This window comes from Nesoenas mayeri (genome assembly GCF_963082525.1).
Source record: "Nesoenas mayeri genome assembly, chromosome: 3".
Lineage (NCBI taxonomy): Eukaryota > Metazoa > Chordata > Aves > Columbiformes > Columbidae > Nesoenas > Nesoenas mayeri.
Window position 1 is genome coordinate 108,939,419 of NC_137544.1, and position 26,306 is coordinate 108,965,724.

Here is a 26,306-nt window from a genome sequence, read left to right on the forward strand (position 1 = left end):
CCTTTCACTGGGCACGACTAAGAAGAGTCTGGGTCCATATTCTTTTTCCCATCAGGTATTTATAAATGTTGGTGAGAACCCCCATGAGCCTTCTCCAAACTAAACAGTCCCAAGCCTCTCAACATTTCCCCACATTAGGCCTCTTTTATCCCACAGGCAGCCTTCCACAGCCAGGAGAGTGCCACAAATAGAGTTATTTGAAGTTGTACGTGTCTTGACCCTGAGAGGGCAGGAGCTGAGGAGCTTATGAGCCCTTCCCAGCCATTCCCCGCCATTGACTTCTCTGCTGAGAGATCAAGCAAGGATGCTCAGCATGAAGACCTGTGTTGGTAATGCCATGGGTAAGGCAGGAGGCAGTCAGAGGCACATTGCACAGGCTGCCTGGGACAGATCATAGAATCACAGAAACATAGAATGTCCTGAGTTGGAAGGGACCCACAAGGATCGTCACATCCAGGTCCCGTCCCTCCATTGGACAACCCCAAAATTGACACCACATGTCGAAGGGCATTGTCCAATCACTTCTTGAATAGTGTCAGGTTTGGAGCCGTGACTACCTCCCTGGGGAGCCTGTTCCAGTGTTCCACCTGGGAGTCCAACTTGACCTCTAATCACTGTTTTTCTTCCATAAAAATCTGTGCTGAGACCCTCACTGAGCCAAGAAAATATTCTCAGTTCAGGTGCTGAGCCCATGGGTGCCCCCACGCTCCTGACCTTCATCATTGCCTCATCTGAGGGATGCTATAGTTGTGATGTTGCCCAATACCCTTGGGAGCAGCACGGCTGGTTAGGGGATGTCCACTTCATTGACAACAGTGTTGATGCTGTTCTCTTCCTCTGTTGGTTTGAGTTGGTGATGATTATTCCTTGGAAAAAGACACGTAGACACAGGAGAGGGCTGCCTCACAACAAGGACAGGGCTCAAGCATTTTGGGTGATCTGTAGAGCCTCTCTCTCATGTGTTGTAGAGCCCTGGGTTGGCCCAGGTCTCTTACCTGGCTGAACTCTGATTTGCACTGATGACTGAAAGCTGAGCAGGGCTTTCTCTGGGTTATATTTTGGGCCTGGTGGCCTCTGTGTCCCCAGACACTGGAGCAGTGATAAGGGAAATCCCTGCTGAAAGACAGCAGGAGGAAAGGACAGAAACTACAAATTCACTGGCTCCAAGGCAGAAAGAAGAAAAGCTGGGTATATAAATATTATTTATACGTGTTTATAGTATAGAAATATATATATCATAGTATATTAATATATATTGTGTCTAAATAATCAAGCAATGGATAGAACCAAAACACAGCAGGCTCTCAGGTTCATAACCATGGGCAGAAGAGGCAGGCTGGGGAAGAAGGCAACAGGAAAAATGCTATATGAAAAGGTGCTGTGTGTCTTGGTGTCCCATTGTCCATGGGCTGCTCTGAGGAGACCTGAGGTACCATTTCTCAGTGGTGAGAAATGGGCATTTGCAGAAGGAGACAGACTCTCATTGCCCCTCACTCAGTGTCTTTCCTGTTGAGCTGCATTTGGTGCCTGTTGTAGATTATGTGATTCTTTGATATGCAGCTCTTCCAGCTTCCATCCATGTGAGAAGAGCTTGCCAGCTGATGGAGAAGGATCTGTGTAGAGTTGTCCTCTGTCCCTTAAGCTTTTTAGATTCAGGGTCCTTGTCCATCCATGTGTTAGGAATAAAGGATCAACAAAAAGTGATACTGTAAGAGAAGTAATTCTTATGTATGGTCCTTATATATATACAGGTCATAACAATTGGAACTTCAAGCTCAGTAGAAATTCCTAATTACATTTTAAATCTTTTACATCTATGGAGGCCTATCAACATCACATTTTTCCAGGACTTCCCATGCTGCTCCTGTCCAAATGGCCTGATGGAAGGTGGTCCAGCCTGATTTCTGCCAAGGGCAGAGGGATAAAAGGGCACAGCACCTCCAGCGTTGACTGTGCAATTTAAGCATGTCTGTAACCTGAGCTTCAGCCAAGAGGCAGCAATACCTAAGTGCGCTTGCTGATGGGGCATTGCGATTTGCCCCTTCGTGGCCTGGGCAAGGCCCTTGGTACTGTGCTGTGAAGGAGGTCCATCTGGGTAGCTGGAGTGATTAATTTTGATCTGAGAAGTCTTCACCACGTTGAGATGATACATTGGAAATCATGAAGTATGCTGAGCCCAAACATGGAGCAAAAAGTAATAAGAACAATTCTGGTATACTTAGCTGTGCAGCCTCCAAACAGTATACCCAGGACTGAATTTCTACAGCATCTATGGAGAGATTATTTGCTTTATGACAAATTATAGCCGCTGTCTAGAATTTCTTTGTCTCTCTCAAATACTTTGTATAACAGTATTACATCATTATTATTATCTGAGAGTCTGACCTATGCAGTGAAATGCAGTACATTTAGGACTGTAAATAATTGCTCTTCACGTTTAATGCCCACCACAAACTTAGGAAGATAAGATACCTGCCTCAAAGCACTGCAGAGATATTGAAGGTGACAGGAAAGAGATGAGACTGGATGAAGTTCAGTTCTTTTTCTCATATCATTTGCAAAGGCAACATCTCTAGTAAGATAAGGAGAACTGTTTTGGATGAAGAAAATACAATATTGCCTTTTCACATTTCCCAGTTACATTTTGAAACCTACAGAGACTGCCTGAAAAAAAAAAAAACCAAAACACGCAGCACAAGGAAGGGAATGGATTTGAAAGCAAAAAGGTAATTCTAGGAAAAATGATCTGTTTTTGGAAACTGAGGTTGCTGACCCCTGTGAAAGTGCTAGTTTCATAGCAGAGGCAGAAAGAAGAGGAAGGACTTAGCATTTTCAGGGTGAAGAATCTGAAGTCATTCCTGTAACGTCTCTGTCTTCTAGTCAGTATATAGGAAGGTAGGGACTGCAATTTCATCCTTGCACAAGTTGTGCTCTGTGAGTATATTTTCCGTGTTCTCCTGGCCATCCCATGATCACAGAAACAGAAAAGGGACCTAAGAATGCATCTTCTCCTCATGTCCTCCTGTGGCTCTGTGTTTTGTATTTCTCGCTGAAAGAAGAATTATACTCTGCCAGCCTTTACAGCTGCTGCCTTTCCCCTGCTTATCAAAACTAGAAGCAAGTACTCAATATAAAAGTGTATCAGGGGACCAGCAGTTTAAGTGTCAGAGAAGAAAAGTCCACCAACAGCTCCCGAAGTTACCTTCCCAAATCTCTGGAGCAAGTTTTATAAGACTTATTGAAAAAAAAAAAACCAACTAAGAATCCTTCACTTTTAAATACACATAATCATTTTAGCACCACATGTTTCACCATTTCTCTTACACATGGTTTCCAGGTGTGTTCAGACTTTGACTGTTACCTGTTTGCAAGATGTATGAGTAGCCGAATGATGTGTCCAGATGAGTGATGCCAGAGGAACAGAGAGGTGAGGCAGGTAGCCTGAAGAGATAGAGAAGGGGACTGACATAGCAGAGCTTGACACTGCTGGTGTCGCTTGTGTCTGCATGTGGCTGAGGAGAGCAGGGCAGGCCTCCTGTAATGGCAGACTCCTGTGGTGCCCATACGTGCCCTGCGAATTTACAGATGCAGAGCAGTAAGTAAGCCCCACTTAGGCATTTTACATCTGCTGGCGAAGATGCCTGCAGCATGCGCATCACAAACCAGGGGCGAGTCAAGTCTTTGCCTGACACCTTTTCCTCCACTCTTCTTGGTCTTTTTCAGTTGGAGGAGGACAGGCCTTCTCAGCACTCCCTCCCGAGGTACAGCCCCCTGAGAAGACTGGCGTCCTCCGTTTTTTCCTCCTCAACTCTGGAGACAGAACACTACCCTCACGTTGGTGGCACTTTCATGCAGCACAGCCGTTCGGCGGAGAGCAGCCCCGTGCGCATGCCCCACCGCAGGCACATGCCCCTCACGGCAGGAAACCACAGACTCATGCCTTCCGTCCTTTGCATTTCCAGGTCCCAGCCCCAGCAGGTGTGGGCCCGCTTCACACACAAAACATAGCCTGTTCAGGGAAGCAGCAGCCTCCACAATGCAATAATAGATCCCCACCTGCCCACAGTGTGTCACCACTTAATGCAATACTGAATCCCAGACAACACCGGCCTAAGGTACTGTTACTTCCAAAGCCCTGGCAGCCAAACCCCACAGAGACTGAAAACATCTGGTTTTCTAAACCTCCCAGCAACCTGGGTGAGGGGTAGGAGCATGGCCGAAGATGAGAACACAGATGGTGAACATGTGATATATATGAAAGAGCTGAATGCCAGGGCTCTTCTCAGAGACTCGCTTGCATGTCCTGCAACCTTGGGGTAGAAAGTGCAGGGCTGCCTTGCCGAACACGTGCAATCAAGCCACAAACATTGTCAAATTATGACTGGAGTGGAGAGACTGTGGAGGTATCAGCAAGCGTTACCTTCACTGGGCAAATTGGTTCAAGCATCTTTGTTGGTGTCTTACTCTGGGCCAAATCTGTAGGCAGTTTTACTCCATCTAGAAATAGGCAGACTCCTACTGGAAGCTCATCTGAGGCAGGACCTCAGGATTTGTCCCTCTTATGGAGTTATGATCATGTATCTCTTTGTTGCTTTGGCTTTGGAAATCTCCTTGCTTTTTGTTGCAGTTTGGTTTCCACACAGTCACCACAAATTTCTGTCTCTCTGGTTTTGCCTCTGTTATGTGACAGTGGACCCATTTGTCTGCTCTCCACTCCTGAGCTGGATAGCAAGGATTTTCTTACCGATCCAGCCGTATATTCCTTTGTTTCTAAATTCCAGAAATTTTAGGCACCTGCAGATTTTCAATGGCAGAGGAGCCCTGCATCTTGGCCTTGCTTGGAAATGCCTGTGATAACAGATCTCACTTGAGAAATAAGTGGCCTAAATAAGCAGTTAGTATACAGAGCCCCTGTCTAAAACTGACTTGAGTCTCAGAGGAAAAGGGAGATCAAAGTTAATGTAAATTGTTATAAGTATCCTTATTTCCCCAGATTGCAGGGCTATATTGCCCTTCTCAGTATAGCTGCAGTGTAAAACATCAGGCTGTATGAAGACCTGTAGTTAAGTGAATGTAGTAACCATCTTCTACTGAAATGAGCCTTAGGACCAGTTTTCTGGGAGAAGAGGCAGTATGGATGTTAAGGTTAAAGAAGAAGGGGTCATTGCTGGTGCTCAGGGCTTTAGGAAAGTGCAAGTCCAAAATAAAAAATTCTGCAGGAAGCATATAAGCAGAGGATACAGACAAGAAAACATACAGAAAGCTCAGGCAAATGAGAAAATGGCATGGGATAAGTATGGGTGTTAGAAGAAAGTTGTGACATGGAGGTGTTACTGCATAAGTATGGTATTTCCAGTGGAGTTACAGTCTTCCTTCCAAATACTGACTTCTGTAGGTACATCTACTCTGCCTGAGGCTCCCTTAATCTTGGATTCACCCTTCTGTAAGCAACCCCAGACAGTGCAAGCCCTGACAGGGTAGGTGGTGCTGGCCGAAGCTCGTAGGACCTGGCCTGGTGGGTCTGTGTGCCGCAAGATGTGCTCAGGCACAGTCGTGCCACAGAGCATCCTGCTGGGTAGAGGGATGGAGATGGAGAGGGCAACACACCCTCATTGAGAAGATTCAGCGTAGGCATGACTGGTCTCTTCCCACAGTCATTCTTGAATTTAAATTTATTTTGATTTGCTGCAAGAACATGAGTGAACAGCACACTTTACTGCCCAGCCAGAATTTTTACCTGCAATTTGTTGATCAGTTTTCTTTTTAAAAAACCCACTGGGCATTGCCAGAAATATGACTGAATTTACCAGTAGCCTAGTCTTATTTGGCAGTTCTTCTCTTGTCAAGCACAGAAACCAGTGTGTGCACAGGCACGTCGCAAGAAGAGCCAGAGGCCATGAATACAATTGCAAAGAGCAAGCTTTATTTTAGTTACCTCTCTACTGGAGGATCTCCGAAGTGGCACCTAAGCTCCCATGCAGAGGTGAGACAAGCAGGGATGCAGGCGCTGCAGTGATTCAGCCCAGCTAGAAGATCACTAGGCCGGCTGCGCTTGCCTATATTTCAAGGCTGAGAGCAGACGCAGCCTCTAGCTGTGCTCGGCTCTTTCTCAAAACAAAGCAGGAATCTCAGACATTATAAGGTGCCATAGGGTTTCTCTCAGGCCTGTGTTATCTAATACAGAGTTTCTACTTGTCAAACACACAAGATCACCAAAACAATTAGCGTGATGTATGTGCTTTCTTTATACCCCAGCTGCAGGTCACTTGAGTGTGTTTACATTTCTCCTCCTCGCTCCATCTTCCGCAATTCCCATACACCAGAAAGAGCAGGGCTTTGCCTTTCTCAAAGCGACATGAGAAGGAATTATTTCCTTGAGTAGACTCTGCTCTGATGTTATTTTTTCCATGCTCAGTAGGGACTTAAATAGAACAGCAGATTCCAGAGAAAATGGAGTTTGTGAAAGAAGTAGATTTAAAATCAGTAAATTTAATAACTTTTAGTTCGTAGTCTCCAAAACACTGGTGTTCACTTTTCCAGATAAATTTTAAGGAATGAAAATTTCTGTTGTTTTATTTTTTAAAAATCCATTTTTAGTTTCACTAGCGAGAAAAGGCAACAAACTCTAAGCTGCCCCTTAGACAAAAACAATGACTAGCTGATAAGTTGCTCCATACATAAAATTTAAAGGGCAGTAATCTAATGCTACTCATTGTGTCTATATATAAAACTGTTCTTGCCAAGTAAACTTGAAACTCTTCTAAGTTTGAAAGTCTGATTGATAAAGATGGTTGATTTATATTGACTTCACTAAGACGTTCTTCTAGTTAAAGTTATTAATAAATTGAAAACCAACTAACCAAACAAAATATGTTTATATGTTGCTATCTCTCAGAAGTGGTGATGTTTCTCATTAGGACTCCTGAACTCCTGCCCTTAGCTCAGCACTATTCTGTGCCTTTAATGGTTGTCAAGAAGAGAAAAGAAATCACTAAGGAGAAAGTTCGCAGTGGCAGGAAAATGGGTGACTTCATAAAATAATGCAGGCCAGCTCTGCATAAAGGTCTGGATCATTTGATGAGTTGCTTGCATTCAAACTAATTATTGCATTTAGCCAGGGACAAGGTCATGTTTTGAATACAAAGAATATGGGTCACATGCTCAGAGTGGGAGAAACTGTGCCCTGGGAGGTGCTGTCTCCCAAAATGAAGTGGGAGTTACTGGAAAAAATTACCTGCATGTAAGTTCTCATTATGTTGCTAAAGCAAAAACAAAACAAAACAAAACAAAACAAAACAAAACAAAACAAATATATATATATGTGTATAAGCAGGAAAATTAAGATATGAGCAGAGAGGAGATCTTTTATACTGGTGAGCTCTCTACCAGGCATCGTATCCAAGTCTTGTATGGAAATTTTTTAAAAAATATTTTCAAAACCTAAAAAAGGAGAAGTGATGCAAAAATTTTTTGATTCTGTAAAACCTGCCTTGTAGAATGAGCGTGAAGAAATGCAGTCTGTCATTAAAGACAAAACTAGAAAGTGACATGGCTGGTGTTAAGAGTTACCTGAAGAGAGCAAGACCATTTTCTAATCTGCCAGGCAAAGATATGGGTCTAGTTGCTGGAAGATAAAGTAACAAAGGTCAAACTAGAATTAGGATGCTTGTTTTAAAGATGTAAGTGGGTGGTAAACAGCTGAAATACATTATTAAAGACATTGAATTCTTTGCCGTTCAGATTCTGTAAGGTGTGATATTGATTTCTAAAGCAATCCTGTTAAACTATCCAATTTGGGCTGTATATCAAAAGAACTGGACATGTTGCTGTCACCTAGGTTTTATGGAAAGTTTTATTTCATGGTCAATATGGCTTTCACAATTCAATTCTGAACAAATTAATTGATGCTAAGGGCTGGAATCCTGATGTTACAATAGTCAATTTGCAGACTTTTTTAACATCTTCCTCTAATATTGTAATGATTACTATGGAATCCACATATTGTTGAGGAACAGTTGGCAAATTAAATAAATGTGAAAATAGCTATCTTTTTTATATATATGAAAAAGTAATAAATTAATATTAAAACTAGTTACAGTGCAATTCTAAAAGAACTCTGAAGATTACATTTATATTGCATTTATTTATTGTGTTTCATTTATAATGACTGCAAATATAAATGTAAATATGTCCAAAGTGTTGGTTCTCTAAGAGGTGCCCTCCTACCTCCACCTCATCCCATCCAGCCCTTTCCCCTGTGCCAATGTTCATATGGCTGCATGGACCTGCACAGGGAGAAGGAAAGTTGTTTTCAGCTTTGATTCATCTCCTGCTTTGGTTCATCCTCCATTTGCACAACCAAAAGCACTGGCAAGCCAGGGTCAGCAGGGAAAAAAACAACCCATGGATGGCTGTCAGCAGGAAAAATTGTCATGGGGTTATGGGCTGAAACATTAGTTGCACTAGTTCCTTTTATGTTTGGGAAGGTTCCTGAAGTGCTTCTGCTGGGGTAAGTCAGTGTAAATCAATACTAGTGAAATAAAATTTCAGCATCAGACTCGTAGACAAGTTGTGTTTATCAGAAGGGTCCAAGAACAGGGTTTGTATCCTGAAAGAGATGTTCCTGTCTTTACTTCCCATTGTACATAGCACTTGTTCTTGTCAGAATGCAAAATGAGGATTGAAATGAGCATCTGCCACTCCTTTATGATACAGAGATCATTAGCATCAGCACAGGTATCTGTTGCTGAGATCTCCTGTTCTACTTCAGTGAGCAAATGCATATCAGTTGTATATACATACAAAAGCCATATTTTTATATCTTGGTCTCTTGGCTCCTTTCACTTTCTTTGCAGAATGGGAGATATTTCCAATGTATCACTCTCTCCCTGGCCTCCTTTCCACAGGAAGGAGCTACAGAGAGGTGATTTTTGTGAAAATGTGGATTAAGCTGGCATGGATGGGGTAAATGTAGTTACGCTAGCACACATTCACTTTCAGTATAGAACATTTTGGTGGGAGGGGGATGGGTGAAAATAGGCTATAATGACAAAGGTGCAATTTTGCAGATGCCAGCGCATCTGCATTAGGAGTATCCTGCTGATATACTCATGTTGACGAAGACCCTAATATGAACCTGACTTTGTCTGCCATTCTCATACTTTTTTGCCAGTTTTGAGGGGCAGGTAAGTGGAAGAGTTTTGTTGCTTCTCCTCTTTCACTGTGTGAAGTCATTTTTGATGACAAAATAGAATAGAAATGCCCTGTCAGACAGCCATATAGATGATATAACCCCAGCCCTGCGCTACCTCTTCATAATGAAAAGCTTCTCTTGCTCTTCCACTCTTTCTCTTGGTTGTGAGTCTCAATCTGGACATTGTGGTGGTCAAGGCTGCTGCAGTTCTCTTGCTCTGAAGGGGATGAACTGGTTCAAAGGTTGTATTTGTTGGGCTAAGTCTTGGTGGTTCCTAGAGGCTTCCAACCTGGACTGTTGCTTTCCTTTCATGTGACAGATTTTGACTCCCAGACCTGTCCTTCAGCCCTTTCCCTGTAGTCCATGTGGTGATTCTTGAAGAGTCCCCAAGAACAGAGGCAGATCAACCCACCTCTCAAATCCTGTGTCCAAATGGCTTTTGAGGAGTATATAGGAAGCTTCTCTAGCTGCTTTTCAGTTACTAGGTACTCAGCTGAGGGTGGGAGTTTAAGGGCAGATTTTCCCTTCCAGTGCATTGAGGCAGTAGGCACAACCTGAGCTGTGAAGGATGTTGGCAGTTGCCATCTTGCCAGCCCAGGATGAAGAAGCTGTGCTTGGACAGCTAGGCTCCAGACTGAATTTGAGGTAAGGCAGCTCACTCCAGGAATGGCTGACATCTAGCTTTGGGATCATATCCATGAGCAGAGATATTGCTGCTCAGTTGCCACCCAATTAGCTTATGTTGGTAGGCTTCACATACAATGTGGCAAGGAAGCAGAACCCCCTCATCTTCACCTGGGTGCTTGAGAAGATCTCTTGGATCTAGTTGCCTCTTTGTTCTCCTTTGCCTGTCCTGGCTCTTCCCCATATCACAACATTATTTTTACTCCACTCCACTTGCCAGTGTGTGTCCCACTCCACACATTCACCTACCCCTGAGGTTCACCTCCATTGCCATTCATGATGTCTTATCCCTCACATCCTTATTGCATCCCTCGGCACCCGCATTACCTCCTGCCTTTGCTGTTTCCAGGAATACACGAGGCTTGCTTCCTGCACCAGTTTCCTATGCATTGCATATCTCACATTCATAGAATCATAGAATGTCCTGAGTTGGAAGGGACCCATAAGGATCATTGAGTCCAACTCCTGTCCCTGCATAGGACAACCCCACAGTTCACACCATGTGTCTGAGGGTGTTGTCCAGCCTCTTCTTGAACACTGTCAGGCTTGGGGCCATGACACCTCCCTGAAGAGCCTGCCACAGTGCTCCACCACCCTCTGGGTGAAGAACCTTTTCCTAATGTCCAGTCTAAATCTCCCCTGGCACATCTTCCTGTCATTCCCTTGGGTTCTGTCACTGGTCACTAAAAAGAAGAGTTCAGTGCCTGCTCCTCCTCCTCCCCTTGTGAGGAAGCTGTAGGCAGTGATGAGGTCTCCTCTTAGTCTTCTCTTCTGCAGGCTGAACAAACCAAGTGACTTCAGCTGTTCCTCATATGGCTTCCCCTCCAAAACCTTCACCAACTTCATAGCCATTTATTGCACCATACAGTCCCTGTAGAACTTTGATCAGCCTCTTGCTTTCCCTCCCTCTGATTTCCTTGAAGGAAACAGTGGAAAATGGCACATTTTGGCACTTGGAGCAGTCTCAGCTCTACATGGAGTCTGTGTGAGGAATAGTGATCATGTTGTTTAAAGGCAGTTTGGTTTCAAAGACGACAGTGGAAGATACCATCTATTTCCAGGACAGTTTCACAAGTTTCAAATCCTGGAATCCTTAGGACTCATCAAACTCCTCAAAATTATTGTGTCCATGAGCAGCTGAATGTAGAGAACTGGCAATGCTCTTTCAGTTAATACACAGCTGCCATCTGTGATTGCAAACCATGTAAACAGCTGGTTAAACACCACTTCTCTTGTTGTGAGCTTGTGTGCTTTATTTTTCTGTGAGTCACTTCTCTCCTGTTTGACATGCGGGACCAATAGAGGAAGTCAGTGGCAAACAAAGCCTTTTCAGAACATGTAAAGATGAGGCCAGATATGAGAGTTTGATTGCACAGAGAGAATTTCAGGAGGCAGAATATTATTTCATGATCTGGAAATTGTCAGGACAGTGGGTGGGACCTATATACCAAATAAAACAAATGTCATACAGGCATTTCTTTCACTGCAAATCACCAGGAACTTCACTTGCTCTCTCATGTAAAAATGCACTATTTGAATCTGATGCTGTGATTCTATGTAAATAAATTAAGGCAAGAAAATATAAACATTGCTAGTTTAGTCTTGTAAAATAGCTCAACAATAGGATGCACTATGAGACTGAAGATCAGAAAGCATGAAATGATATGTTCAATCCTTTTCCTATTTTCTAATGTCCTTCCCTCTCACGCCTCCATCGATTAATCTTCCATGATGTGTATATATGGAATTTTTAAGTGCTTGGCAGTGGTACAAGATTATTCCTGAAAATAGAAGGTGATTTTCTACTGCTCATCTGGAGGGACTGATGACAAATACTCACTGTATTTGTCCAGAGGGTTTAGCATCTCCTCCTTAGGCTACATTCATATTACAGCAACATAATACTGTGTCAATGACTTAATTTATTTTTATTGCAAACTGCTGGGTTAGATGAATGACACATTTTATTAATGGTTGTCAGTGGAGATTTACTCACGCCACTCTCAGAACTTCACCTGGAGCTGAAACTATTTTGCAACTCTCACATTGAATAAGAAAGGGCTCTTTTATCCCAATCTACTCAAAAGAGAAGCTATTATTTTTATTTTACCTTTTCTGTTTTTCCTTTTGTGACAAATGGGAAAGAACTATTTGGAGATCACTATCATATATATCTCTGCTTGGCAGTAACAGATGGCTTCAAAGAGGCTAGCTGAAGAAAATAAAATTGCATTTCCTGGCAGACAAGGTCTGAAGCCTTGAAAATCATGGATCCTGTTAGTGTTTATAGTGAATAAATTGCCCTGGATATTTCTCAGCTGGAGAACATGGTGTGCTTTTCTTCTTGACCCGCTTCCCTTGTAGTTGCCAACCCTTCCCCAGAGTGGCTGGAGGAGATGATAGTTTCTGGAGAAGCTGACCAAAGTAAGCCAGATGTGTTTCCTGGTTTCACTGTTGTCCCCAGGGTGGTGTCAGGATGCTTTTTACCAGAGCTTCCATTTCTGGTTGTATGTGTGTTTATATGTGTCCATGACCCACACATGAAATACAAATGGCCATGCATGGTCATGCCTTAAAGAAACCTTTCTGTGCCGGTAATGGGCCACTTTGCACACATCCAAGTACTCAAAAGGCTATTGCAAAGAACAAATCTCAATCAGTTACAGAAATTATCATGTTGTCTGGTTCAAATGGCACACCTGGCATCCTTTGCATGTTGCAGATCTGATTTTGGCAACCTGGCCCAGCCCACTTTTCTTAATTCAGTGTCTTGTAGCATACCTATCCCTCTATTCACCATCTGCTGGTTGCAGAGTATTCTGGCGATAGGAACGGTGCTGCCACTTAGGACATAACTTATTAGTATGCAAACGCCTATTTTGGGTAATGTTAAAACATTAAATAAAATGTGTAAAGGCTGATCACTGCAGTACTACCTTCCTTTTTGTTGCATTTTTATATCATATGTTTTGTGTTTGGTTTGCTATAACACACACATTTGCAGTTCCTTGGGAAAGTGCAAAGATTAATTTCTGGGAAATGTTTCTAAGTATTATCTGATGTATGGCAACTCCTTTGTATTGAAAAAATGATGTTACAATGAATGTACATTTTGAACAAGCTGCTAACCGTGTAACCTGGGGATTGGAAGCAATCTCCATTTTACATTCACTTGCATGTCTTTTAGTGTTTGAAAAGAAAATGGTTTTATGTTTGGAGGGTTTTTTTTCACATGCAAAGTGTTTCAAGTTGGTTACCTCACCTAGTGCACTTGCCTCATAAGAATCCCCAGGGCTTCCTCCAACAACTCCAACAAGTTTCTCAGTTTAATTATGAGTGCAATTAATGATCTGGCATTGTGGAACACACTAATGGCAGATTTCCTCTGAACAAGTCAGATAAGGAGGATTTCTGTGGGGCTCTTGCCCCTTCAGCTTGGTCATTCCTGGAAAAAAAAAAAAAAAAGAAGCCAGATCAGGTTCTTATTCAGCACTGCTGACTTCTGGTTCTTTTTATGACTAAGGAAGATGTTTAGCTTTCAGAAGCTGCTGCTGCTTCTTCTTTCTTGCTGCTATTAAGTTGCCTTTACTATTAGGGACTAGAACAATTTTTGGATTATCATTTTCTTCCACCTTGCTCATGTCTGCTCAGAGAAGGAGCTCTGCATTGACTCTTGCTGGAGACAGTCGTGGGTGCAGAGGTGGGAAGCTAAGTGGCAGGCATACTACCTTTACAGAGCTCTTGCTTCTGGTCAAGATGCTAGGAAAACTGGCATAAACCTAAGAACATACAAAAGCACAAATAGGGAGGGACACTTAACCAGCATAGGACTGGGCTGTCCTATTGACCTTGGTTGAAAAAAAAAAAAAAAAAAAAGAGGGAAAGGCTATGCAGTGTTTGATGGTAAGATGCTGGAAAGAAGAACATCTCTCTGACATTTATGTTGCTGATTCTTGGAACAACAGAGATCCTGCAAGCAAATATGGCAGCTCTAAGACCCCCGGTACTTTTACCTCATCTAAAACTGGTTTGAAGAAAGAGCTTCTTCAGAAGCTCAGATTATAGCTTTTTTTCCGTTCACTGTTGTCAATCCTGCCAGATCTCCCAGTCCGAAACAAGCTTAGTCTATGTTGGCAGAGGACAATGTCACTTCCAGGATATGCTAAGGTCCTGATAGTATCCAAATCAAAGCTGCTACACGGAAGACCGAACTACGGCTCTTGCTGTTTGTGTGTCATCTGCATCTCTCAGGACTAAGGCCTCTTCCCATTCCCAATGGAACAATTAACATCATATTGGGAACTCGATTTCCGCTTCTCAGGCTTTCCAGCTCCCATGAAGAATCTCAGGGATGAGCATATCCTTCCTTTGCATTACCTTGTGTTACCTGTTAGACTTCTGTTGCTGCTAAACAGGAGGTAGTCCAAACCATATTTATCCAACCGCTATTCAAGTAGGAGCTGAATGTGGGTTTCTGTAGTAATTTCTACTGAGAGGAGACAAAAGCTGTAGATAACCTGTTGTACTTCCTGGCTTGCTTGAGAAACTTCATCTGCTGAGAGTTGAGTTTGCTTGAAGCAGAGGATCTCAGGAAAGTCCCTTTCAAGCAGGTCTTCAGGCTTGGGAGGCACAGCAGAAGGGCTTCCTCAAGTTGCTAGAAGTCCTCATCAGTTTGTTAGAGACAGAAGATTTGAAGAACCTGTGGAAGTTTGTCTCAGGGGAGGGCAGCAGGGAGATGGAGCAGAAGCAGCCTGCTGTAGCTTTAAAGGCAATGCTGAGTAGGGAGCCATTTGGAAGGATGTAGTTTACTAAAGGGATCCAAAGCTTATTTTCCTTGAGTCTTTTTATTCTTCCTGTATCTAATCCCTTTAGAGCCTAAGGTCAACCCCTTTTTGTACTGCAATAACACTGTAATATATGCTTGCATTAATTCTTTTTGCACACTGAGCATGCAAGACCAATTTAAAGCTTTTTTTCAGAAGAAAAACACTGTACGATTGTGTATATAGAAATACTGAGAGAGAATTTTAATTCTGTCTCCTGTATAAATGCATGCATTGATTACCTGTATGTAGACCATGCTGCAAATGCTGCATAGTACTGTACATATGCTGCATAGTACATAGTACTGTAAAATCCTACACTTGAAACTACAATGAACAGGCAATGCAATCAAAAACAAACAAACAAACAGAAGCTGTGCAATGGATTTTGTGCCTTTTTTAAATCCATGTATGCTAATCCAGACAATCTGGAAAAAAAAAAAAAAAAAAAAAAAAAAAGAAGGAAAGAAAAAAAACTCCGTGTATACTACCAAAACCTTATTAAAGAATTAAAGGCAGCACCTTGTTGATGGCTGGGTTTTTTGTTTGCTTTCTTGCTTTGTTTTTCTGCTCCCTTTGCTTCCAGCTCTGGGCAGTTTTCCCCTGTTTATCCTTGGGTGCACCAGGTAGGAATATGAAAGAGCTCTGGTAGCTCAGAGAGAGTTTTATTATTGTTTACTAATGTGATCACTGAAAACTCACAGTTAAGACAGATCTGGAAATAGAAACAAAGTTCTGTGACTGTTGGAGATGTGTTTAATGCACTTTGGGAAGGCCACACTGTGAGTTCAATTTACATAAATTTAGGCTAGTATCAATTTCACTTGAACCCAGTCATATCACAGCAGCAGGTTACAACTAGCCCGAACTTATGAAAGTTTTTAGAGCTCTGCCTTGATGGTTACCAGCATCCAAACTGGCTAAACTTAAGCTAGTACAATTCAACACCTATGAACACAGCAGAAACAATTTATCACATTTCTCTTGGTTTCTTCCACTGAGCATCCTCCACTGGCTGGCAGCATGGTCTGCACAGGGTGGTTGGATGGCTGTCTCCCATCAGCCATTTGACAAGGCATTTAAGAACATCTGGTAAACTTTCAGCCCCTCCACTCCCCAAAGCCCCAGGGAAGCAGATGCAAAATTGTGGTTGTTCTGCAAGTAACATTCTCCTGCCTGGGCTGCTCAGTGGATCCGACCGTGCTGCTTTCATTGTGACTCACATCTGAAAGTAGTCGCCACTGTAGAGCGGCATGTGGTCCAACCCCTATTGCTGTTGGTCTGTCTGGCATCAGGTTGGAAGAGGAGACATGGTGACAGACCCTGTCTGCTTTGGTGTGAATTGCACAGTTACTAATTCAGTGTTTTTCTGAAAGGGGCTGGAGAGGGAGGCTGCAGGCAGTAGGTGCATGCAAAGGCTCTGGTACCTGTGGAAAGGGTGCTGGAAACCTTCCCGCTTGCAGAAGAAGTACAAGACCCCAACTCCTCACAGACAGAAAGCAGTTTGTGCAGGCAGGTGACGGCCTGGGAGGAAGAGCTGGGATTTGGTTGTGGTCTCTGACTTACAGGATTGTACAGTGTGTGAGTCTCTTTTTTCTCCTGGGAATTGTATGGAGAGTCAGGATTCTTACGAGTCTGCCTCTAGCAGGGTCCAAAGCCCATCTCCTCTGTGATAAACACCTTAAAGCGCATTTTGGTTTGCTTCTGTGAGACTGTTGGTATGTGGGACATGTGCATCTTTGAAACACTGCGGAAGGATGCATGGATGCCATAGAGCCATCCATGCCACTGGCACATGGATGATGCATGGATGCCACTGGCTGAGAGATGATTCAGAACAAGGTCTGAAACAGAATGGTAGATGGAACAGATGCAGTATTTCCTAGTTTTATGTTAGCCAAATATTGTGATCTTTCTCTTGTACCAGGTGGGGGTTTTTTGTTTGTTTTGGTTTGGTTTGCTTTGGTTTTGGTTTTGTTTCACAAATTATTGCATTTAAAATGTTTAAAACCAAGAGATGGGAGAAAAATGATAATCTGAAATTCTACAGTCTAAGAGAAAATTGATTAGGCTCACCTGAGAAACTGTTCCCTTTCCCCCATGTCAGTGCAGAGCTTCTGGAGACGGCAGGCTTTTCTGGTGAATGCCAGGCCCACTCTGTGCGGTGCCACAGACTGCTCTGCTGTGGGGGTGTAGGCACAGACAAGCTATAGGGTCTTTTCTCTATGTATTCAAGAGCTGTAAGATCACCAGAAAGCCATACAGGCATGGCAAGTGCTGTCATCACTCCATATTGCTAAAGGGACCTGGGCAGAGTGTGCGTGACTTGGCATGAGGCAGGATACAGAAGAGCGCATTAACAACCTGGATGCTGGTACTGCTCTTGAACCCACCAGCATGAGTCTGCTCTGTGCTGCTGTCTGAGAAGAACACATCTGGCTACATTCTTGGTGACAAGGGGACCTGGGAACTTCTAATGCATGGTTGTAAACTTGCTGTGACAAGTGTTGCCAGCAGGTCAGGGGAGGTTCTCCTCCCCCTCTACTCTGTCCTGGTGAGGCCACATCTGCAGTACCGTGGCCAGTTCTGGGCTTCCCAGTTTAAGAAGGACAAGGAATTACTGCAGGGAGTCCACCAGAGAGCTAAAAAAATTGTTAGGAGTCTGGAGCATCTTTCTTATGAGGAATGGCTGAGAGATCTGGGTCTGTTCAGTCTGGAGAAAAGAAGGCTTAGAGGGGACCTTATTTATACTCATAAATATTTCCAGGATGAGTGTCAAGAGGATAGGACCAGACTCTTCGCAGTCGTGCCCAACAATAGGATGAGGGGCAACAGGCACAGATTGAAACATAGAAGGTTCCATGTAAACATGAGGAGAAACTTCTTTCCTTTGAGGGTGACAGAGCACTGCAACAGGCTGCCCAGAGAGGTTGTGGAATCTCCTTCTCTGGAGACATTCAAAACCCACCTGGACACATTCCTGTGTGATCTGCTCTGGCTGAATCTGCTTTAGCAGGTGGGTTGGACTAGATGATCTCCAGAGGTCCCTTTGAACCCCAACTATTCTGTAATTCCGTGGAGATTGCACCTTTGTTGATTTTTGCAGTATTTGCAGCATCACTGGGATGTAGAAACTTTCCAGCTGCCATATTGGGTAATGTGAGTCTCCTCTGAGGATGTCCTATTGCCAATGATCCTGCTAATTTGAAACCCCACCAGTTTAAAGACAAATCCCCAGACTCCACGTAGCTGCTGATGAGCACGGGGACAGAGATGGACTTGAAGGCTCTGATTTCTGCCTCTACCAAATACAAGCAGGTAGATCTTTTTCTCTCCTGACTCTCCTTCCTCTTCATATTCTAATTGTAGCCTCTGTGCAAAGCAGGCATATTTATTGCCTTCCAAATACATATTGTTGCCCAAAGTAGTTACTAGCCAAATTTAATTTAAATTCAGTGGAAAGACAGAGTGTTACAGATGTGAAATGCAGAGACTTTGTGGGGCACACATGCTCAGACTAATTAACAGCCATATGCATTCCTGGACAATTGACTGGGAAGTCAAAAGACCCAGGAGTTAAGATCTAAGCCCAAGCAGGTTGGAAAAAAATGGTTCACGGCCCAAAGACAGGCAAACATGTCTTCCGAGAAAGTGAGGAACATAGGCAGAGATCGGAGCTTGCTATAGGCAAAAGCAGTCTTTTTGACTCAGATTTGTCCAGATCCAGGGTAGCTCTGCTCACTCACAGTCTTGGTAGCTTTTTAAAACGGGATGGTTGCCTCAACTCATGGTATAGTTCCTTCTCATAATGGAGTGAGCTTAGCAGAAGGCCACCGAGATGATTAGGAACTAGAAACATATGACATACAGAGAGGCTGAGAGAGTTGGGTTTGTTCTGCCTTAAAAAGAGAAGGGTTGGGGTGGGATCTTATTTTTTCCTTGAATTACGTGATGGAAGGATGATGCCAGACTCTTCTCAGAGGATCACAATGAAAAGATGAGATGTGATGGACACAAGCTGGGTAAAAGGAAAATTAGATGTAGAAATTAGATATAAAGAAAAACCTTTTCAGCACGAAAAGCCTCAAACTCTAGGACAGGGTCCCAAAGAGGTTGTGAGATCTCCGTCTTTGAAGATACTCAAAACTCAGTTGGACATGGCCTGGAGCAGACATCTCTGAGTTAGTCCTGCTTTGAGGGGTGGCTGGAGCAGAGACCTCCAGAGATTCCTCACACCTTTTTTATTCTACAATTTTAAGATGCAAGCTAAGACTCTCCACTCTTGATCTTCTGGCATCTTCCCACAGTTCCTCCCCATTGGCACAGCAGAACAGAAAAAATCTTCTCCAGCTTTTGGGAGAAAGTCCTAGAGCAGCTGAGTGACCTGTAGTACAGAAGACACATGATGACTGCCAAGAGAGGACAAACTGGGAACACCTGGTCCGGCAGGCTGTTTGCTTACAGCTAGCTGCTGATTACATTAACTCAACAGTGAAGCCAATCTCATACTTTGATGCCCTAGGACATTCTTCCTTGTTAACAGCCTCAGGTGATGATAGCAATGAAGGTAATAAAATATGTGTTAAATTAATAAATGATCCAAGCAGCATTTCAACAAAGTTGCTTTTAGTTGAGTTTGTAGGTAACTTCTGTCCTCCATATTTTTTGGCATATTTATGCTCTTCAGATTTTCTCCATGGTGCATTTGCAGCAGCAAAACAACAACAGCTTCCGGCTTCTTTAAGGAAAGCATTCTGACCATTTTGGGGTATTGCATGCAACAGGTTAAGCAGTCCAAGTCTCCCACAGGTAGGCAGAAGTCAAACAATCACTGTTGTGCTTAGGGTGCAGTGTCCATGCAGGGAAATAGAAAATACATGGGGAATTACAGACAGAAGGGCAGTTCATTTGCTAAATACCACAAAGAATTTGTACAGCCAGAGGTGGAAGTACATTATGATCAGAAAGGTATCTACTGCACAACTGAATGACAGCAAAGGGGTACCAGAGCAGAAGAAGGAAAGAACCATTATTTTTATTACAGCAACATCATGATGTCCAGCTCTGTGTCATATCTTACTGCTTTATGTGAATCTCATCTCAGTAAAACTTCTGATGTCTTGCAAGGGTAAGAGCTGTTGAGGAAAGAGGGGTTGCTGGAGACAGGGCTGCTGGTGGGGCAGACTGCAGGACACATAAACCGTATCTCTGACCTACAGAGGATGTACACTGCAGGACTGGATTCAGTTCTTCTTGACCAGAAAGTAGATGAGATGACACAAGCTCGTAGGAGCTGACGGGATGTATGAAAGTTTACATATGCAGAGAAACCAGCGATCACAAAGCTGTACCATCAATCACAGCATCTAGAAAATGGGATGAAGTAGAGCAGCAGGTGAACTGTTATTGGGGATCAGGTACTCCTTCCAGTGGGAGGCTCAGCACAAGGCAAGATGTTGTTCAGGGCTTCTTTAATCAGGTCCCAGTTCCACTGAGGAAGCGTATCTGGTTAAGACTCCAGGATAGCACTGCAGGTATATGTCCTGGGAAAACCACATCCAGCCAACAGGCAGAAGCCAATTTTAGGCTGCTAATGTCCAAAAAAATGCCTGAGGGAGGAAGTCAAGTGGGTAATTTCCTTTGCAAAGGGTGTGGTAAGTCCCTCTTACCAGTTCAAGACCCAAATCTGTCATCCTAATAGAAAAGGTAGAGTGGGTCAGTGAAAGACTAAATCAGGCTAATACAGGGTCATCTTCAGCACCAGACTTCAGCTTTAATGAAATAAGAGACAATGATTTGGAGTCCAGAGGCATTGCCAACACCAGCTTGTGTTTTAATTTATAAGATATAAAAAGAAATATTAAATAGATAACAATTTTTCACCATGCATAACAGCTTGATGCTGCCCACTGAGCTATTTGAAATGTCCCTGTTATACATGAGCATAGAGATCTTACATTTTTCAGGCATACTAATAAGGCAGTTGCTCTGCACAGGGTAACATGCAGATTTACAGCACAATTTGAAATTGTGTCATTGGACTGAAAAGCTATTGAGGGCTTCTTTCCCCCTCAGAGACAAAATGTTCTGTTCCCATAGCCAGATGAATGTGCTGGCTGATGGCAGCTCTGTAGCCCAGGTAGTTAAATGGGTGCTTGTTTAGTCATAGCCTCTGATACTGTCAAATGCCACTTGCAAACACAGATGTTTGGAGCCTGCTGTTCATAATTAGGACTGAAAAGTAACGTGATGCATTATTGATTGGTTGAGTTTACAGAGAGGCTTTTGTTTCCCAGCCCTCTTAAAGAAGGGTGACTTAAATGTTTTGGGATTTGGTTTTGGTTTGGTTTGGTTTTTTAATCCATTTTACAGAGTCATGCTTCTGTGGTTTTAATTTGCAACTAATTGTTAATTAGACTAAACCTCAATGGACTTTTATTTTGCCTATTTATTTTGCGATTTTTTTGCTTATTTTGCTTATTTGTTCAAGTGTATGCATGTGTGTGTGAGTTGCTGCTTTTCTGTTGGCATTGTGATCATTTCACAACCTACCCCTGGTGCCTTATGGGCCATCTCTCCACCACAGACTGCTACTCAAGAAAGACCAGCTGTTCTGTCCTCCCATTGCTTTTAATTTTTGGACACCCCAGAGTCTAATAATGATACTTTATATGTCAGCTTTCATGACTTAACTTGCGAATCATTTTAGTGAAAGCTGAAGGAGCCTGTAAGAGTCAGAAGTATGAGTTGCTGGAGGGATGTGAGAGCAGGAGCGAGGGATGAATAGCATAGAGGGGAACACAGGAGCACTACAAGGGTATTGCCCCCAAGACAATGGTGGATAATATGGAAAGGTCATCAGCAAATGTAGCTGGCCCTGAGGGGCCCCTTGAGTTCACCATGGCCTAGGAATGAAAGAGAGTTGCTGAATGGTTCCAGTAAGGAAGAAGTGAATATGTAAATATTTAAATATTGCAATAAATATATAAATACTGAAGAAGACTGGTAAACATGAAAAAAATCCTGAGGAATTGCTTGCAAAAATCTCTTTTAGGTCCAGGTAAAGACTGCTGACAAAGGAACTCCTTTGGCACATTTTTCTGCCTTCATTTATGAGTATGTGTGAATCTCTCTAAGGTTTGTATGAATTAAATGATTGAGGGATCACTGCTCAGGCATGTATTTTGAAAGTGTCATGGACTAGAACCTTTCGACTGATGCTTCCCACTGCTCTTGATTCTGATGTCTATGTCCATGCTATGTCTGATTACTAACCCTTTTCTTTTGTCACATATGTCTTCTTGCAGGCATATATGCTGAAGTCATTTGAAATGAATGGTCTGCCCAAGGCAGTGCCTTTAAGTTTGCCTTATCAAGATTTCAGAAAAGATATGTCGGACTACTGGGAAAAGCCTAAGGTATCCCAGCGGATAAAGAAAGTTGATTTCTCAAATGTTGTTTTGACTGCCCCTTGCAAACCTCTGGAACCTTATCTGGAAATAAATGGAAAAGAGGAGGAGGAGGAAGAAGACAATGAGGAAGAAGACGAGGAGGAGGAAGAGGAGGAAGGGGATGAGATTGATATGCACAATGGTTCCAGCAGTGGCCTGAGTCAAAAAAGCACAGAGCGCAGCCAGGAGTGTGCACCCTCCACACTCCTGGCTGATGACCAGAAGGGATCCAAGGGTCACGCTTCCACTGCTGGTGGGGACCTGGAGCTGGAGGAAGGCTCAAAAACACTAGTGCTATTTTCGCCAGGTGATCTGAAAGAGTCTCCAGTGACCACAGACTTGGTTCCAGAAGTTGATCTGGGCACTCTTGCTGCACTGACTCCTCAGAGTGAGCGGCCACAGCCTATGGATAGCCAACTGGATGTATCCGAGCCAGGGACCCTCTCTTCAGTCCTTAAATCTGAACCAAAGCCCCCCGTGACAGTGGCTACAGCTTCCTCCCCCTTTACCAAAGTTGAGCGCACATTTGTTCATATTGCTGAAAAGACCCACTTACATGTCATGTCTTCCAGTGGCGAGCTGATGAGGCATGAGGAGAACTGCCCTCCGGGCCAGTTTGAGGAGGTCATTATTGAAGAAGAGCTGGAGGACAACCTGGTGCAGATAGAGAATAAAAGCATACATTCAGGACTGGAAGGGGCACAGACAGAGAGCTCTGCGCTTTCGGCTAATCACATTGAAACCACCTCAGAAACAGCAGGGGAGCAGCTGCCCCTTCCCAATGCTGAAGCAAAGCCTCTCAAAGACAAGCCAGAGCTCTCTGACAAAGTGTCACTCTCGCTGGATTTGGATGAGCCTGGTAAGGCGGTGACAAGGGATCCTGACCTTGAGAAAGCACTGGTGGCAGAACACCAGAAACGAGCAGAGATCCTCTTCAACACACAGCATAAAGGCCCCAGGAGGCCTCTTGGTTCCAGGTATAGAAGTCGAATACCCATTTTGTTCTCTGAGGAGGACACTGGCTCAGACCTTTCAACATCGCTTTCTGCCAAAGAGAGGCTTTATAAGAGGGCAAAGCAACCTGACTTGGCTCGCTTCGTGATGGAGAAGAGGCAAAACCGCCTTCTTCGGCTGGCCTCAGGGGCCTCCTCCTCAGCGTCCTCCAGCGATGAGAGGCAGCGGGCTTCAGAAACCCTCTCAGCCACTGGTTCTGAGGAGGACACACATGACTCTGATGACTCAGTCCCAAGGAAGGCTGGGAAAGAGAAGGCTGCCCCCCTGGGGAAAGAAGAAAGACCCATAAGCACAAAGAGCAGAATTCCTCGGCCCATCACACCAGTGAAAACAACGCTAGAGGCGGCAAAGTCTGAGAGCTCCATGGCTGTTGCAATGGCCATGCTATGTAGCTCCCCACAGGATGCGGCTCTTGCCTACAGGTAAGACCAAAATGCTGAGCAATGCAAAATGTTGGACTTGTTAAGGAGATGCAGCCAGGACTTTGCTCACCTCCTGACTGCTTTACCTTTCACTTGGCTTGAATGAATGGTCCATCCCTGTTTCCTACAGTAATTTCAGCTCACTGATGTGTGAAATTGCCACCTCTCTGCCTTCTTTGGCTCAGTCTGGCCAAAGGGCCAAAGCCCTCTTCTCTTGCCCTGGCTTTGAGGCCTTCTTCCGTTCCACAAGCTCGTTCATTTGATCTGATCCTGCTAATAGCAGAGCCCTCCCATGTTGAGCTCTCAGTTTTGCAGCATACTTGGCACAGTTGTGACTGACCTGGCTATTGTGATTAGAGCTCCAAGGGCTGCAAGGTTGCCAGTTGTGATTGCCTCAGAAGATGGCCAGCATGCAAAGAGGTGGAGAGAGGGAGATGTACGTGCATGGGCTCTGTCAGTGACCCAGAACAGCGCGGACCACCTCCACATGGTCTGAGTTCCTACATATCCCTGTGTCTTGGGATTTTTTTGTAGGTACCTTGTTCTCTATCAAGTAAGCATAGACATATAAGGGGAAGTGGGCCTTCTGAATTCAGCAGTGTTTGGCTTTTCTTCCTGAACTTGGGTCTGGAGGTCCAGCCCAGGAGCAGAGATGCTGATGTGGCTCTGCCACAGGTCCAGCAAATTCTGCTCTTTCAGAGGTGTGGGGTGAAAGGAGGGCATCCCTGTGGGTTGGTTTATCTACCAGTAGTTACTGTCAGAGGCCAGCTGGTGCAATCCAGCTCATCCCCACATTCCCAGATTGTACCTCCTACCTTGAAAGAAGTTGCTACATCCATGCTGCATGTCAAGAAGAGTCACAGATATGTGCTATTGGCCAAACCATGCCTGTGCATTGTCTCAGAGAGCACTGGAGGATCAGGGCCAACACTAGTTAACAGCACGAGTGTTCAAACCAGTGCCCTGTCTTGTCCACAGCAAAACTCCTGTCATCCTGGTGCTGGAGACTTCTTATAATTGCTCAGCAACATTCATGCCAAACTTGCCAGGAGCCCTAAGCCCCTTGCAGAAATTCCCTTTCATCCTCCCTTTTCTCTTCCTCTGCAGGCTTCAGGCACAGAGACCAGCTGGAAGTGTCCCAAACGAGCGGCGAACTACACAGACACAAAGTCGGCTTCCTCCTTCACTGAGCTCCACTTCTCTTCCTCCACGGAGCAGCTCATGGAGGTCCAGCTGTGGATCTCCCCTCAGAGCCCCTCAGAGCCCTGTCCTTCCTTCAAGAAACCCCAGTGCTTCTCCCAGAAGCCTGCTGCGACCTTGGAGGGAAAACCCTTCTCCCTGCCAAAAGCATAAGCCAGGGACTGCTCTCCAGCGAGTTTCTCCTTCCCCCCCAGCATGCAGCTCAGGCCCTGGGGCTGACAGGGGATTCCCTGACCTCTCCTGGTGTGGCCAAAAAGCAACAAAGAGCAAAAACCCAGACTCAGAGTCCAGCAACCAAAGGAAAGCAAATGTCCCTGGAGAGTAAGGCTGCTGCCAGATAATGGTCTTCTTCTGCCAACCCTGGGTAACTTCAGCATATAGTATACAGTTGAGATGCTGCAGCACAGCCTTCCGTGCTGGGCCCATGAGTGTATAGCAGTAGCTGTAGTTCAATGCTTCACACACTCTCACCCCACACAGTTGTGATCAGCTCCCGAGGGTCTGAGAGCATCTGAGCCACAGAACCTTCTTCAAGGGAGACATCCAGCCTGCAGCTCACGCTTGCTAATGCACAGCACCAAGCAGCAACCCAGGCAGCCTGCCTAGTGCCTAAGTCCCCTCCGTCCCCAGGCATTCCCCTCTCTCTAGCAATACCAGTCACCAACACCAACCCTGGCTTTGAAAAGAGGAGCAGAGATGATGAGAGGAAGGTCTGCTGGACAGGAAGGCTCCTGTTCTGCAGGGAGATCCCTCCTCTCTTGTGTCTGGGAAAATGCTAGCCTTGGCCTCCACCATCTACCTGAGTGCTGGCTCACTTCCTGTCACCTGTGTTAGCAAAGGATTGTCACCAGCTTAGCCAAGAAGGATGAATGCATCCTTGTGTGCTGAGATAAGAGCAGGGGCAGGCTGGAGCAGGGAGTCTTCTTTCCAGGGATGCCTCTGCAGGTGTGAATAGGAGACAGACAGGTCTTGCTACCTGCTCCAGTGTGTCCCACAGAGGAGGCCATCTGGCATTTCTGCTCAGCGACACGGCTGCTCTTTCAGTAGATTCCTCTGTGGTGAATAGTTAGATAGAAGTAGGGCTGTATGGGCAGCTTGCTGGGAAATCAAGAGTGCTTGCTAATTGATGTAGAAGGGAGCACACTGCAGCTGCTTCTGTCCCCAATACCAAACTGTGATCTGTGGATACCATACCTCCCAACATGGGTGGTTCCTCTCGACCTGAGTGTGGTTGGTGCCATAAGACTATAGTCCACCAAACACAGCTCCATGCTGAAGATGCAAATAGTCACCGGATGCCTTTGGCTTAGGTGCCCCTTGCACCTAAATTCCTTGTGCTATTATTGTCATGATCTTGGTGTTTGTGAATTTTGGCACTGTGGTTTCAGCCACAGCTCCCCTGCAGGGAAGGATGGGAAATTATCCCGTAGCACGGGCAAAAGCTGCTGCTTTCTGAGGAGGTTTGCTAGCATGCCATGGGAACCTTGTGCGTTTTTGTCTAAGAGTACAGTGGGTTGAG

The 26,306-nt window shown here is 44.5% G+C and overlaps 1 protein-coding gene across 1 annotated transcript in view; it reads left to right on the plus strand.

The window, feature by feature from the left end:
- LOC308038700 (tau-tubulin kinase 1-like) overlaps positions 1-25,128 on the plus strand; it is a gene marked incomplete at both ends in the record, with an annotated part of 31,972 nt that extends 6,844 nt beyond the window's left edge. Inside the window, 3 exon segments of the mRNA XM_080341475.1 lie at positions 22,008-23,587; positions 24,695-24,970; positions 24,972-25,128. Coding sequence (XP_080197601.1) covers positions 22,008-23,587; positions 24,695-24,970; positions 24,972-25,128 — 2,013 coding nt within the window.
- Between the last annotated feature and the right edge of the window lie 1,178 nt (positions 25,129-26,306).